This window comes from Pyxicephalus adspersus, chromosome 1 (genome assembly GCF_032062135.1).
Source record: "Pyxicephalus adspersus chromosome 1, UCB_Pads_2.0, whole genome shotgun sequence".
Lineage (NCBI taxonomy): Eukaryota > Metazoa > Chordata > Amphibia > Anura > Pyxicephalidae > Pyxicephalus > Pyxicephalus adspersus.
Window position 1 is genome coordinate 79701328 of NC_092858.1, and position 15271 is coordinate 79716598.

General features: G+C 35.3%; 1 protein-coding gene across 6 annotated transcripts in view; it reads left to right on the forward strand.

Moving 5' to 3' along the window:
* The window catches only part of GTF2IRD1 (GTF2I repeat domain containing 1), a 50612-nt gene that overhangs the window by 23022 nt on the left and 12319 nt on the right, over positions 1–15271 (forward strand). For 2 of the 6 annotated variants that reach the window (XM_072415806.1, XM_072415782.1), the window contains 13 exons: positions 2792–2923; positions 4849–4990; positions 5947–6093; positions 6567–6750; positions 7724–8019; positions 8239–8331; positions 9060–9143; positions 10238–10421; positions 10504–10529; positions 11183–11288; positions 12505–12542; positions 12741–12824; positions 14643–14720. In XM_072415806.1, coding sequence (XP_072271907.1) covers positions 2798–2923; positions 4849–4990; positions 5947–6093; positions 6567–6750; positions 7724–8019; positions 8239–8331; positions 9060–9143; positions 10238–10421; positions 10504–10529; positions 11183–11288; positions 12505–12542; positions 12741–12824; positions 14643–14720 — 1588 coding nt within the window. In that variant the 5' untranslated portion in view covers positions 2792–2797. Of the gene's footprint in view, positions 1–2791; positions 2924–4848; positions 4991–5946; positions 6094–6566; positions 6751–7723; positions 8020–8238; positions 8332–9059; positions 9144–10237; positions 10422–10503; positions 10530–11182; positions 11289–12504; positions 12543–12740; positions 12825–14642; positions 14721–15271 lie in introns of those variants that run through there. The other 4 variants (XM_072415772.1, XM_072415791.1, XM_072415817.1 and 1 more) reach the window with 3 other exon arrangements.

Consider the following 15271-nt stretch of genomic DNA (forward strand, 5'->3'; position numbering starts at 1 on the left):
AAAGTTTTATTGGGTTTTAAATAAACAGACTTGTTGATGAATAAAAGAGGCTTCAGAGACCTACAAAAAATTTCCAGAGCAGGAAAAAGAATGCTGAACTGTGTATTTTGTTATTTCATTTCAAGTTCAATATTTTCTCTTCTTTTTAGTTAATGTGATTGATCTAATGCTTCTATGGATTTTTCTCATCTTCTCTCTTTTTTTTTAACAAATTGATTTTGACTTGGAAATAAATTGCAGAGCAGTAGATTTTTAGAAATCATGAAATTAGGCCAGTATTGAATGAAAGAAAATCAAAGACGTCTCACTCAGTATTTTGTATACCTATCTAAAATGTGTGGACATTTGAGCTTTAAATGCACACTTTATTACCGACTCTAGGTAAACCTTTATTTAAAAAATTCAAAATCTCCAGTATTAAAAAAAACACCAGTATTCAAAAACATTTATTGCAGTGACACTTCCCTCTGCACTTCAAGGGTTAAATGCTCATTTGTGTCTAGGGTAATCATAAAATGAGATTTTCTTGCCTGTACTTCAGTTGCATCTGATGCCCTGGGTTATTGGTAAGCCTTGGCATCCTTACTTGCCTTCAGGGCCACTAGACCCACATTACAGGAGTTATCAGATGCACAGAATGTCTTAGAGAACAGGCAGCAGGATACTCGTCACACAAAGTTGGAGTCTGTGGAGGTGAGAGTTGGGTAAGAAAAGGACTTATATAAATAGTACTTCTGGAATTTGGCTTAATATTTGCCACTGTTAGTACCAGGGCCTCCATTAAACTAAGCAGAAATACAGAAATGGTAGAAAATGGACTGATGGAGGTGAGTTGGGAGATTTAGGTGGACAACTTGCCAGAAAAGCTCAATCACAGGGCAAGACAATTTGGAGAAAGCCAGAACAGCCCCAACAGGTGAACAAGAGAAAATGCTAGCAAGCTTACCTAGTGTAAAAGTCTGTAAAACTTTGCCTAAGTAAAATGAAAAAAAATGCCCAAAAAGTCAGTGTTATCATTGCCTTTTTTAACAATTAACAGGCTGGTGGAAAATCCCTCTCCTTTATGTTTAAATGCAGAAAAGGTCAATGAAAGTGGGTGTGAGAAAAAAACATTATTTAGTGGTTACCTCAGCTCAAATTTAAATGAATGTTTTGTATGCTAAGAGATTTATGATTTTTTTCACCAAAGATTCAACCAATGTTTACCCAAATTGTACCCAATTAGAAAAAAATGTATAAATCAAGTAAAATTTTATTAATTTTTTAATAGAATCCAGCATAAAAAGTGTCAATTTTGGATAAAAGTTGGGATCTTATATTCATTATCTGTAAAAGTTATATAAACAATCATTACTTTTTACTGCCATAATGGATATTGCAGGACAAAAATGTATCATGTAAATTTTAGGAATGCTTTAAAAAATGTCTGTAATTTAAAGAAAATTGTATTGTGTTTTCTGTTTATTTTCTTTATTTTTTTTATTGTGGTTGGAACTAAATAATAAAATTGAAAAAAATAAGTAATTAATCTCATATAATGTCTCAGTGTAAGCTGTTGGTCGGATAGGTCAAGTCCAAAAAGACTTAAGTACTGCTTTATAAGTTTTTAAAACACTGAATTTGACTTGACATCATGCTTTTTGCATTGTATGTACAGTAACCTCTAATACATGGAATACAAGGCACAGGAACCAATCATTGTATGTGCTGACAATGAGCATTCTGTCAGGAGGAGAAAGCATTACTGTGCTTCTTCTCTATCACTGCCTTGTCACAGACTGGTGGAAGGTCCATGACAGTCTGGATTCAGCGGAAGTGGGTAAAATAATGCTGGACGTCATTCAGCACAAAAGTTTGAGGACACCTAGTGGCAGAATGGAAGTATTGTGGGGATCAGGGTCAGGAGGAATATGTGAATGGAGTTCTGCTTTAAAGTGGAACTAAACCCAAATAATAAAAAGTTATAATCAGGCAGGTCCATTTTTACAGCAGGAACAGGTGATGTCCTTTTACAATAAAACAATTTTTTAATTGCACTGAACTGTTCTTGTTCCGTCACAGGGACCGTCATTTTTTTTCTTCCACTCTTCTTGGTTTGATTGACTGGCCTGGGATAATGTAACTCCCACACAGATGTGTGGGAGATCATTCAGTCCTGGCAGCAGCTCATGTGCAGCTCAGTGATTTTTGACAGAAGAGGACTGTAATCCCAAAATTTTCTTTACTTTCACTTCAGGAAGGAAAGTGTCACTAAACACATTATAGTCTGACTATACAATCATTGTACAACCAACTTAGATTTGCCAAAACAATGTATTTGGAGGACCTACCTAATCAAGTTGTTTCCAATCAGGCAGCCCTTTACTTGTTTAGTATATATAAACAAGATTGTACAATCAGATTGATACATGATTGAAGATATAGTCATAATAAAATATGTCTTAAAGAGTGTAAAGGACAGGTGCAGTAAAATCAGACCAATACATTTATGTAGTGATGTTAGAGAAAGGCCATATAAAGCAAAATTCATTGTCTAAAAAGCAGGATTGTTTCATCCCTGCCTAGCACTTTACAATATGTGTCTAAATGACATGAGCAGAAATAATTGCATTACTGGGAGGTAAAAGCACAAAATAAGAAGTGGGGCTACAGCAGCCCGTGTAAAAGAGTGTGTTTGGCTCATTATCAATCCTTGTTGTTTTAACCTTTGACAATTTGTCGAGAATATTCTCTAATAAGTAGTGACTGAGTGCATGGATAACGATATTAACACAGCCTGATTTCATTGCAGAAGAATATGGCACTGGCAGGAAAGCAGTATGAAGGATCTGTGAACAACACCAGGCCTGAGATGTGGATTTCAGCTGTTTCTAATGGAAAAGATGAAATTATCACCAGCCTTGTATCTGCCTTAGATTCAATGGTAAGAGCCATCAGCAGATTCATTTGGTGAACATGATATGTGCATGTACTCTTAGTTCTTGTTTAAATTAATAAATGTAGATAACATTCAGCATGATAATATAAATAATAAAAATTGTATTATCTAAAAAAATATGGGTAATCTGATGTGCCCTTAGCCTTCCACCTCAGATGCCCTTTTTATATATAGTCAGATTTAGTGGATTTGTGGCTCTGCAGGATAATATATATAAAACAATATTAGTAGCCATTCTGTCATTTAGAATCTATGGGTTTGGTTTAGGCTAATGGCTATTTTTGTACTATTTGTTTTCAGGGAAATAGAACAGAAAATAATCAAAGTGTGGTATATTGATGTTTCTATGTATAGTTGGTTTACATATTCATGCATAGTAGTAGTCATATTGCTAATAGTTTATATATGTCATGTTTTTTGCCTAATAGTACTGCAGAGTGATTGCACTTTGTTTTCTTTCTAATGATATAAGTGAAACAGTCTGCCATGTGTATAGTAAAGAAAATGACTTCACATCCCCTCAGTATAATGCCCCATGCTACAACATAGCCACACTCTGATAAATTAACAATAAAGACTAACACAGGGGACTTCAAAATCTCATCTTCAAAACAGCAACAGTACTAAATAATCATTCTGTAAATCAAAAATGGAAGTGAGGCCTGGTCATGTCACCTGTCAATGTCGCCTGCTCTGCCCCATTCACTTAGCCCCATTGAGTAAATACAACTTTGAGGGGTTTGGCCTGCAGCAATATTATGATTTGGCTGGGCCGTGGTGTGTAGAGTGCAGTGGTATATATTGGATAACATGTTGGAGAGCAGATTAGGGAAAATTGTTGTCTATACTTACCATAATTTTCCCTTCCTGGCTATCCCTCATGTCAGCATCTTTTGTGCTGACATGAGGGATAGCTAGGAAGGGAAATTTATGAGATGACATGAGATGAACCAGGAAAATGATATTCATTTTCTGTTATAAATGAGCCGCTTAACCCATTAGACAATTCCTTCTTGTCACATGAGGTCATACAATCATGCTATATGTCACCCCAACCCAGCTTCAAAGGTATACATTGTCACACAGGCCCTGTCATCAGTTCTAATGTACCTGAGCTTGGCTTTTTCAGGACTGATTGCTGTAAGATATCTAATCCGGATGCTTTATTCACGTTTTTTTTGTGCCTTTGATTATTTTAACATTAAGCCAGTCATGCACATTTGGAAAAGTGTCAATAATATTCTTTAACTGAATGTTAGTACCACCATGTTCCCTTGTTTACTCAAGAAAGCAAAAGAAGCTGTGTTATAGATTTGAGTTCCCAGTGATGAAGCTGTTACTTCCTATTGAAGTTAAACACCTGGGTTTTCTTTCAGAATTTGCAACATTTTATTGAAGATAAACACCTGGGTTTCCCTTTGGATCTAGAACATTTAATAACACTGATTGACTATAGTTGCAATGAGATAAATGTCTTTTGTAATTTGATCCATAGGAACTCCCAGACTGGGAGAGGAAGATTAAGCTTTTAAAGAAAATGATTTCTAAAGTGCTGAGCATACAACTGCTGTCATTTCCTACGGAGGAAGATGCAATGTGGTGCCTTCTGCTCATCCCCCCACCTTTTCCATCTTCCAAAAACTGAACATCACTGTGCCTACAGCACTTGATCGCTCTAGTGTTCCTGGAAACAGTTTTCTGGAACCACAACTTAAACATGCTATATGAGGATCTAATTCAGTCCGTGTACCTTGTATTCGTTTTACTTTGGAAAAACTGTGGATATCACATAGGCAAACCCATTTTGCCCACACCCTTCTTCTAGGTCTACAGTAGAGTCAGATTTTATTCTCTGTTAGTCTTAGGCTGGCATCAGAAATTTCTAATGAGTGTAATGTCTTTCTCTTCAGTGCACTGCACTCTCCAAACTGAATGCTGAAGTTGCCTGTATTGCAGTTCATGAAGAAAATTCATTTATCGTTGGAACTGACAAGGGGAAATTGTTTTTAAACTCCAGAAAAGAGGTTCGGTCAGATTTCCAGCGATTCTGTTGTAAGTTGCTTCTATATAGAACATTTAAAAATTTAAAGTGTATGTATAGCCGAAGTATGCTTTTTTGGATTTGAATAGACTGTGTATTAGAATTAAGTTAATATTCTGCTTAAGCATAGTTACCTTTTACTTTCGTCTATTCGTGACTATTGGTATGGAAAATCCTATATTATGGAATTGTTAGGAGAAGAGGCGAGTATAAATCTACCTATAGATACACTTGTTACAGGGACTTTATAATGACGAAATTCCCCTCACTTTATAGAAATATACTGTTATTTCCTGCTGCATCTCCAGACCGAGAACAGGACAGCAAAATACAAACCACACAGTATCCAGACATTTTGTACTTTGCAAATCTAAATATTATCAACTAAATTAGCCATACAGATCCCTTAACAGTGCCACTTTCACTCCAGGGGGGTCCATGGTTGTCCCTTCTTACTGCTGTCATTACTGTGGATCTTCAGAAAAGGAAGGTATCGAAGAGGAATTGTTGTGGTCCCAGAGATGGTTTAATGCCTCCCATTTGTTACCCAGGTCATGAGTGTCTTTGAGTGGTTTATTATGCATGGTAGCAGGTCTACATTTAGCTCAAGGTCCCATAAACAACAATAGGAACTAAGGCTGTGTTTGAGTCAAAAGTAGACTTAGTGCATCACCAAGTATCGGCTGCTGGGAACATCAGAGCCAGGGACACAGTATGCTAGGGTAAGTAAATTGATAGCATATCATAGGAAGCATTGTTGCCTTTACAGTACAGCCTTTTTGTACAGGTTGGGCACAATAGATATTTGTGTTTTTTATTTTAGTACATTAAGTTTAAGCCATACATACAGGTTAGGTTTTCCTATATATATATAATGACTAAAACCTAATCATCCACCCAACAAATGAATGAGCAATTGTTTTCTAAAAATGCACAACTAATCATGTTTTGTAATTAATATTTGCAGTAAATGCTTTCAGAAAGGAACAAGAGAATGATGTCCAAAGGAGAAGCAGGGACTGTGTCTGGAATGTCCATCGAGTTTCTCCTGGACCAAGCTCTGACATTTACCTGCTCAGAAAGATGGTGGAGGAAATCTTTGATGTGCTTTACAGTAAGAAGAAAATGTGACAACTTTCATCAGTAAATAAGAGAAAATAGCTACCATTTGATATTTCTCAGAATTCTCTAACTCTTGAAAAGTTAACGTCCAGGTGTCCAACATGGATAGTTATTGTCTAGCTGCAGAAGTGTAAACACACTTTCCTGCAACATGAGATAGTGTAGATAGATAGAGTATCAAAAAGGCGCTATATTTCAAACTGCTAGAACTGTAACACTTCAAGTTGACTACAATATCCCTTACTCTTTACCATATGTGATGTATAAACATTAATTTAATGTCTCTTTTTTCAGACCGACAGTTTAAAAGCTGAAATCCAGGCTTTATGCCCTCCTCTTTAAAATCCAGGTTCTATAATACACACTTGTATAGTTATTCTTCCTAACCAATATTAAATGGTCTTTTTGATTCAGTTAACTTCACTTCTAAGATGTCCTGAAATAATATATTTATTTTATTTGTAGGTGAGGCCTTGGGATTGTCGAATGTTGTTCCTATGCCATATGATATGATTATAAAGGATCCTGGCTCATTAGAAGTGCTTGGCTTTCCAGATGGGATCCATTTACAGAAGCCTTCTGAATATAGCCTCAAAAGCCTAATGCTTATTTTAGAACACAGTCATCGTATCCGATTTAAGAGGAAAAGGTAACAGTGATAAATAAGTAGCTAGGATTATTTTAGGTATTTTTATTTTTAAGTTCAATAAGGAAGAAAGGTTCTTTTAGCATTTATTTCCCATTCCACAGTTTGAAACACTTAAAAAAAAACCTGTGAGGGGAGTTAGTAAATATACTTACTTTACCCTTGGCTACCCCTTATAGCATTTAGGCGTCACCACATCATCACCTTTGGCAAAGTCCCTGGGGAATGCTTAGTTGCTTGAATGCACTGTCCTGTAGCATTTTCTTGCTAGATTTGGAGTAGTCAGCAGTGCTCGGAATCTTGCTAGAAAGGATGTTGACTTCAACCCCAGAGGACAGAAGCCAGGGTAACATAAGTGCTTTTCTAAGCTTTTTTTTTCTATTTTTATTTATTTATTTATTGTATTGTACTACATACAGTGAAAAAGCAGACTTTTTTGCACTGCAAGAAAGCAACGTATGACATTTATAACACTTTTCAGGTTTCAGTAGGTGTTGATTTTTTCCCTATATGAACGTATTGTAAAAGCTCTCCAATACCTGGCTTTCTTTTTGCCTTAAACTGCCTCAGTTACCCTGCATTATCACCCTGTGTGATGTGTGAAACATTTTACATACCATTGACAAGCTTTTTTTCTTATGATATTTTTTTCCCAAACGTGAACTAAGTAGCAATATAGCTTCTATTACATTACCATTTGCATGTAAGATGACCTCTAGCAGTATAAATTAGTGTGACGCCTGTTGGTAGGTTATGTATGACATGCACAAGTTGAGCTGTATAAGTGCTCTGTTTACTGACTAGTAAGGGAAGACAGTATCAATAAATAGACTTCTGGAGAGGATATCAGCTCAAAACTGCATGGCCTAGACACAGATCCATGCCTGGTTATGTGGGAATAGAAAATAGTGTGTGGTAGTACTGTAACATACATTTGGATTCTTTGTGTTACTCATTTTCCTTTTTTGCTATACAGATCACCTGAGGAACCAAACAGAGACTCAAAGCTTTGCCCAGATTTCAACTGCTCCCCTGTCGCCACTGCAAAAGTTGTCCCAGATGCAGGTCTAAGTCCCAAAATCTCCAAACCAACAAATCATGATAATCCATCCAGTGTACCAAACTTCATGTACAATGTTCCCATACCGAGCCAGCTTTGTATAGAAGTAAAGCAGGAGGTCCCCTCAAATATCTCTGGACATAACCCTGTTAATGATGTACTTACCCACACATCACTAGAAGAACAAAAACTTGACTACCTAGAATGTTCAGGTGAGAACAATATCATAAGCTTGAAACGACTAACATGGTTACAGTTTTTAAAGTTGTACAACAGACACAAACCTGAATACACAGATACCTTAAAGGCCTTTAAGCTCCAAAAGTACCAATGTTGTGCTTATAATTTAAAATGTCATACATGAGACTGTAGATTATTATTACTGTATTCAACATTTTCCCTCTTTTATAAGATATTTTTTAATTTTTAAGCAGGACCACAGCCTTCTGTACCTGGCAGCAGTCTCAGGCAAAATCTCCATGCCTCGAAACGTGTGCTTTTCTCAATAGTTCATGATAAAACAGGTAAGAAACAAACAAAGCAGACTATCAGATATTGTTTACATACACACAACTATCCAGTCCTCCATATTCTGTATATGAAATGATCACTGTAGGTATTCATATCCAACTCAAGGTGCATATGCCATCCATTCCACCTTAGAGAAGCAAATCTGTGATCCACATCCACTTCCTGTCCTTAATGGTTGCCTTTTTTATCTCTGATCACTACATCTCTGCTCATTGTTTGACCATCTGCTCACCTACAACCCACAGGAAATGCAAATATTGTCAGGAGTTTTTTTAATTATATAATATTAAAATAATTATTTCTCTCTTTGACATATCTGGTAGAACTGCTTAACTATTCCCCCTCACTCAGTGTTCTTTTTGTGTTGTTCAGGTGTTCTAGAAAGACATTGCTTTCACACCCACAAATAAAAACATAATGCTTTATTAGATTTATTTTTAGACATATTTATAAAATGAAATTTTTATAATTACCCTAAATTATTTTTTTAGAGTATATCTGTACCCAAAGCATTTTGTTTAGTTTTAGAGATGGGAAAAATTGAAATTCCTATCAGGTTTTGCTCTAGTCCGATTAAACGCTATAAACCAGTAAAGCCTGGCAGGGATTCTAATCCTTCTGCATTCTGTCCCAAACTTGGGTGTAGATACACTATAATTTTCTGGTATAAGCATGGATCTTTCTGTTAACATTCTCTCCTAATTTTATCTTGTTTTGTTAGAGAAATGGGACAATTTTATTAAGGAAACAGAGGATATTAATACCCTCAGGGAGTGTGTACAAATCCTGTTTAACAGCAGATATGGTAAGATATAATGCAATCCTATATTTGCTTTACGGTAAAATAAATGCAACCCTAAACAGAGGTAATACCCATAACTTACACAATTCAGTGTGATTACTTTAACAATTTACTTGTTCAGTTGTGAGATTAGTAAGCTTGAGAATAATTTCATTTTTTTGGCAAATCTAAAGGAAGAATGTGTCCTGAATGTTCCACCACCATGCTTTAATTTCTGTACCTTTTAAAATTTTTAATAAAAGATATTATGAGAGATTGTGTTCCAAGTGAAGAGAAATGAAATGGGATGGGTGGAGGAGTAAGGAGTAATATAATGTTATTACTACAGACATTTAGATGTAGTACCAAGAATTTGTTATTTACTATCCTGACATATCATCCCTTTGATTTTACTGAACTGGTCATTTAGTTACATGGGTTTATTTATAGTTTTTATGCTGATTTTAGGCATACAAGATTTGGAAATGATAAAAGAAGGCCTATATTCTTTATTGCAGAAAGGACAGGTGATGCCCCTTCTGCAATCAAATAATCTTTTATGCATAATTGCAATTTTTTAATTCCCCATTCCATTGCAAGTGACACCATCTTCCTCCTTTTTCTTGTTTCAATCTTCAGCCATCTTGTTTGACCAGGCCTTTAATTCTGATAGCCGCTGGGGAAGCCAGGATTTGCAGGATATCCGAACTTCCTACGCTGAGCTACACATGAGCAGCTTTCTGCTATAAAGGCCTGTCTGAGGGGCACAGACAAGGATTTCTTTATAGCCATATGACATTTTCTGACATTTGTAAAGTAAACCTTACTAATTTTAATGCTATCTAAAGAAATTATCTAAATAATAAAATCTAATAAAAAAATGCTAACGTGTTAATATTGGCCCTTAAAGTCTTGGACAGCCGCTCTACAGACCTTGCCACATTTTTATTTTCTACAGGTCTAAAAATCAATTAGATTCACAGAAAACACAAAGTGTCAAAGATCAGTTGATGTATTTAATGCACTAACAAGCTTGTAGTCACCTATATTGATTGTGGTTAGCAATTAAAGCAGTGTTTTCTGTCATTCACAGTCTAGTTTTTCTTTTTCTGTTTCAGCTGAAGCTTTAGGCCTTGATCACATGGTGCCCGTGCCATACAGAAAGATTGCCTGCCATCCAGAGGCAGTAGAGATAATAGGAATACCCGATAAAATCCCTTTCAAACGTCCATGTACGTATGGAGTGCCAAAACTTAAGCGAATCCTGGAAGAACGGCACAATATTCATTTTAAAATAAAAAGGTATAATTGTAAATTCGTACACTTAATAGCACACTGCAGAGTAACTAAATCTAAATATTGTTTATTTCTTTCTCTTGTCCAGTATGTTCGATCAGAGAATATTTGAAGGTAAGAGTAAGTTTGTAATTATTTTTTACAGTTTATATATTGAAATCTACTCACATCCATATAATACATAAAACATTGGCTCACAAGTGATGTACATGTATTTTTATGGTTTTAAAATTTTTGACATAACACTGGTGATTTCCTAGAAACAGGGACAGAAAAATTAGCTAGATACTTTCTTAACAAAGGAGAATATTTTTTAAAGCTGTCTACCTTCAGTCATGAATACCTGTACTGGCCACTCTCCTGTTTTAAATTTGCATTTTTATGTATCCTATTATGTAGACATTTTCTTCCCAGCCTTGCTGTTTCTGGTTTGCTCCTATTAATGAGTGGCTATGGACCCAGAGTATTAGAGGCCAGGACCAAAACGTTTGTTTCAGTGTCTGCCCTTTTTGTTGTGTTTTGGGGAATTTCTTCGAACCCCACACTCTCCAGTAAGGGTTGGCATGTAGAAACTGGATATACTGCATTTTAGAAGATATTGATGAACACAAAAGGAAATAAGTCACTGACAGCAACACGAACATCCCTTGCTTTATATACATTTGGTCAACAGGCCCATAGTTTTTTTTTTATTATATTTTTATGTACTGATGTCTTGTCACTTGTCACTGTGTTAATGTTCTGAATGATACAACTGACATAACCAGGTGCTAAATTTACCAAAGAAACATCAAAATCTGATTCCAACTCCCTGGGAGAAGAGGCTGGTAGCGATGCCCAGAAGATCACATCCTTGGACATCCTTGGGAGTAGGTAGGTACAAGCTTTAGCTCATCTATTCTGTGTCTGTCATTTTCAACCCCGATTTAATGTACAGCACTGCGTAATATGTTGGCACTATAAAAATCCTGTTTATTATTATTAATATTATTCTAGACATCTTTATATTTGCCTTTTATGTAACACTGTAAACAGTATGGAATGCAACCAGTTTAGCTCTCATACCTGTGTAACCTATATGGACCAGGGCTATGGGCCTTTTTGTCATTACTTACAAAAAAAAGTACATATATGTATTAAAAAAAGATTTTGTTTAAGTAATATTTTCTTTCTAAAAAAAAATTTTCTATGCGTCTAAACAAAAATATGTAACCAACTAAATAAGGTGGTAGCATTAGTAAGGAAGTAATGGACTAAATGAGAACCTCATTTATTCTTACTGTAGCAATGCAATAAATAAGATATGTCATGCTTTACAGTACATTCTTGTGTATTCTTTTTCCAAAGATTTATTAGATTCCTCACGCAAATGCTTCCAGTGTCCCTTTAGTTAGATTTTTTAATAATTTCCTATCAAGGAACCGTCGTCTTGCACTGAGAAAACAGAGAATGGAAAGAATAATAGGGAAGAGATTTCTCAGTTAACTTCACAGATTTTAACAAGTTATAATTCCATGGTTTTAGGTAATAAGAAAACAGACCACATGTTGTGCCCTTGTGAGCAGCGGATGTGTCATACTTTGGGGAGTTGGAGATAAATGTAATATAAATAGCATCTTCAATGTAAATGCTGCAAAATAACAGTACAAAAATATATATTTTTAAGAGGATTAACATTTCTGTTAAATAATAGCATCATTTTTACATTATGTGAATATTACACATGTTTACAAATTTAAAATCCAAATAAACACAAATCAGTTATTTATAATTTCCCAAAAATGTGTTAATGGGTACACAGCAATAATAATAATATTAATAAAATAACTAGACTAATAAATCAGGTGTGTTAATAGGGCAGGAACTAATAATATAAAGTATAGGAAAGCAAGATTGGATTCAACAGAAAGTTTAATTATAAAAATTATATTTATAGTGGAAAAGAGATTAAATAAGAGGGGAGGCCATCAATTGAGATCAACAGGGGCTTGGATCAACAGTGCTAATACTTGTTTTTTTTCAATTCCTATTATTATATATAACTTGTATGGAAGGATGTAAATATATAATATTCAGCTATTTTTTGCAGGTCTGAAAAAAACAGCATATCAGAGGAATGTGAACCAGGTAAATAGAAAACTAAATTGGAAATCTATCTTTTCTAAATTTTATTAAATAATAAACAAATACAATTTTTTTCCATATGGAATATAGTGGCCATTTCAGCACATACCAGATGTACTTAGAATCGGTGTTATCCTGCACTATATTTCTTTAAACGTTCTGTTAGTCATCTGTGATTGTTGGCCGTTTTTTTTTCAACAGGGACTTCAGGTGAGCCAAATGGAGGAGTAAAACATATTAAAGTGGAGCCTGAAGATCAAGAAATCATGCAAATGGCTGTGCCAGGTACTTGTTATTCACTGGACAAAGTGTGAGCTATATGATTTAAATGACTAGAAATATTTATTTATTTTTTTATCTTTAATAAACTAAGCATTTACCAACTTTATCCATACTTGTTTTATTATTATTTTTATATATTTACTGTCAGGATTGCATTCCTGATTTAATTACCATGCTTATAGATACAGAAATTGTTTTTTATGGTTAGCTACATTATCCACTTTGTGTGGCTGCATGTGTCTACATAGCAAAGGCTGTTTATAGGACTTGGCTACAACCAATGTACTTTGGTAATGCAATCATAGAGACACTGTGTTTCAGTGTAAGGCTGGCCATGCATGGGATAATTTATTTTGTGCATTTCAATGAACATATATGACTGTCATATCACAACAGTTACACTGCAATTGTATGGAATGAAATGATATTTATCACCTATTTTGTTTGTGGGACCTAATGCCTATGCAAACTTCAACTCTCAGACAAGGGTGCCTTTACCCTTCCTCATGCCAGGAAATGCTGCTGATGCAGCCCCATGGGGAATGAATGGGGGTTGTACTGAGCAGTACTAGTTTTACTCACTGCCACCAGCTGTCACATGTGTGGATGCTGATTCTTTTCGAACCAGCACTGCTGTAGGAGTGCACTTGCGGCTTGCAAGGCATCAGCTGGAACATCTCACAATGAAGAGGCAGGTGTGAACCTACCTTACTAAGAAAGAAAGAAAACAATTGTTTATTCTAAAACAAATAAAAGCAGCATTGGAGCTGCCAATTTGAATGACTTTCATTACAACTTTCAAAACAGAATTAGTAAATTATCTATACATTTTTTTTAAATATTGTTTTTTGATGGATGTATAAATTATATAACAGTACAGAAGAGAAACACAATTAACAACAGGAAAAAACAAACAGGGTTACAAACATTATAAAAGAAACAGTTTCATCAGTCCATTCAAACAGTCCAAATAAACAGTTGGGTTAAACAAACCATCATTTACAAAAATTGTAAGAATGAATCAACATTTATAAGTATTGGAGGATCAGTGTCTAACAGTCTTAAGGTATACAATGAAGTATGTTCAAAAGTTTTCATAATTTGTGCTTTTATAGAATGAGGTTGAGTTTCTATATAAGATTACTAGGTTTAAAAAAAAAGTGAAGCTTCTATCCAGGCCATTTTAACAACAAGATCCATTTTTTCTCTAAAAAGACCTAATCTGGGTGTATCTGAGTCTATCCATTCATGCAATGTTGTTTTTTGCCACTAAAGAAACAATAGATAACAAAGTTCTGCTTCATCTAGTAATTCTCGCTCTATTCAAATCAAATTAGCCCAGTAACATATTAGGCCACTGAACGCCAAAATCTTTTAATACTCGGACAGTTCAAAAAAGCATGGTACAAATCCGCATTTTGCTGTGTACATTTAGGACACTTACTAGTAGGATTAGAACCCATCAGAAATTATCTATATTTTACTGTCTAGCATACAGAGAAAAGATTGTTTCACTTTCTTTCAATGGCCCTGATATATGAAAGCTCTCCAAGGCTGGAGGGAATACATTTTCAGAAGTGAAGCTGGGTGATCCAGAAAACCTGGAATGGATCTGGTCCAGGATTCAAAACATTTGCTAGCAAATAGCAAACTATTTTTAAAAATCCATTCCATGTTTTCTGGATAACCCAGCCTCACTTCTGAAAGTGTATTCTCTCCAGCCTCGGAGAGCTTCTATAAATCAGGCCCAATGTTTCGATTATCTCTTTTCTCAGTTACTTTATAATATATACATACTTTTTTTGTATCTGTTTTATTCAGAGGAACTGTCCGAATGCCTGAAGAGTCCAATCCAGTCCAATTCAGATAGTACCACTTATGTGCTGGATACAGGAGCAGGTAAATATTGATCACTAACACAAAATATAAACATCTGATACATTTTGTCATATAAATATTTGTTTTATTTAACTATATAGTTGGAACTCCCAAGGCTTAGTATTAGCCATTGTCAATCACTAAGCTCAGGAGCTGTTGAGCTCTTGGGTTTTGTGACCTACTACAGTGTGCTTCCTGAGAGCACTCCATAGTGGGGCTGGAAATGCTGTGATGGTGGCTGTGGTGTAACTGGGACTTCCTTCAAGTTTGGCTGTGTCAGCCCTACCCCTGAATCTCCCTCTAGAAATATTTCTATTGCTTGTTGATAACCTCATTACTATTATGATTATCCTGTTGCTACATTTACGGCGTTGGGTGAGGGGGTGGCTGGATCAGACCTACCAGATCTGCTCCAGGCACCATTAAGGACAACGTGAAAAAAAGGAAAACAAACCTATTATTGTTAATAAAACGTAAATATTGCTGTCATGGTAATGTATGTCCAAGCAAATCCAACAGAATCCTATTTTAATGTCAGATTAATGATTTACCCAGAGACATTTTTGCTGGAT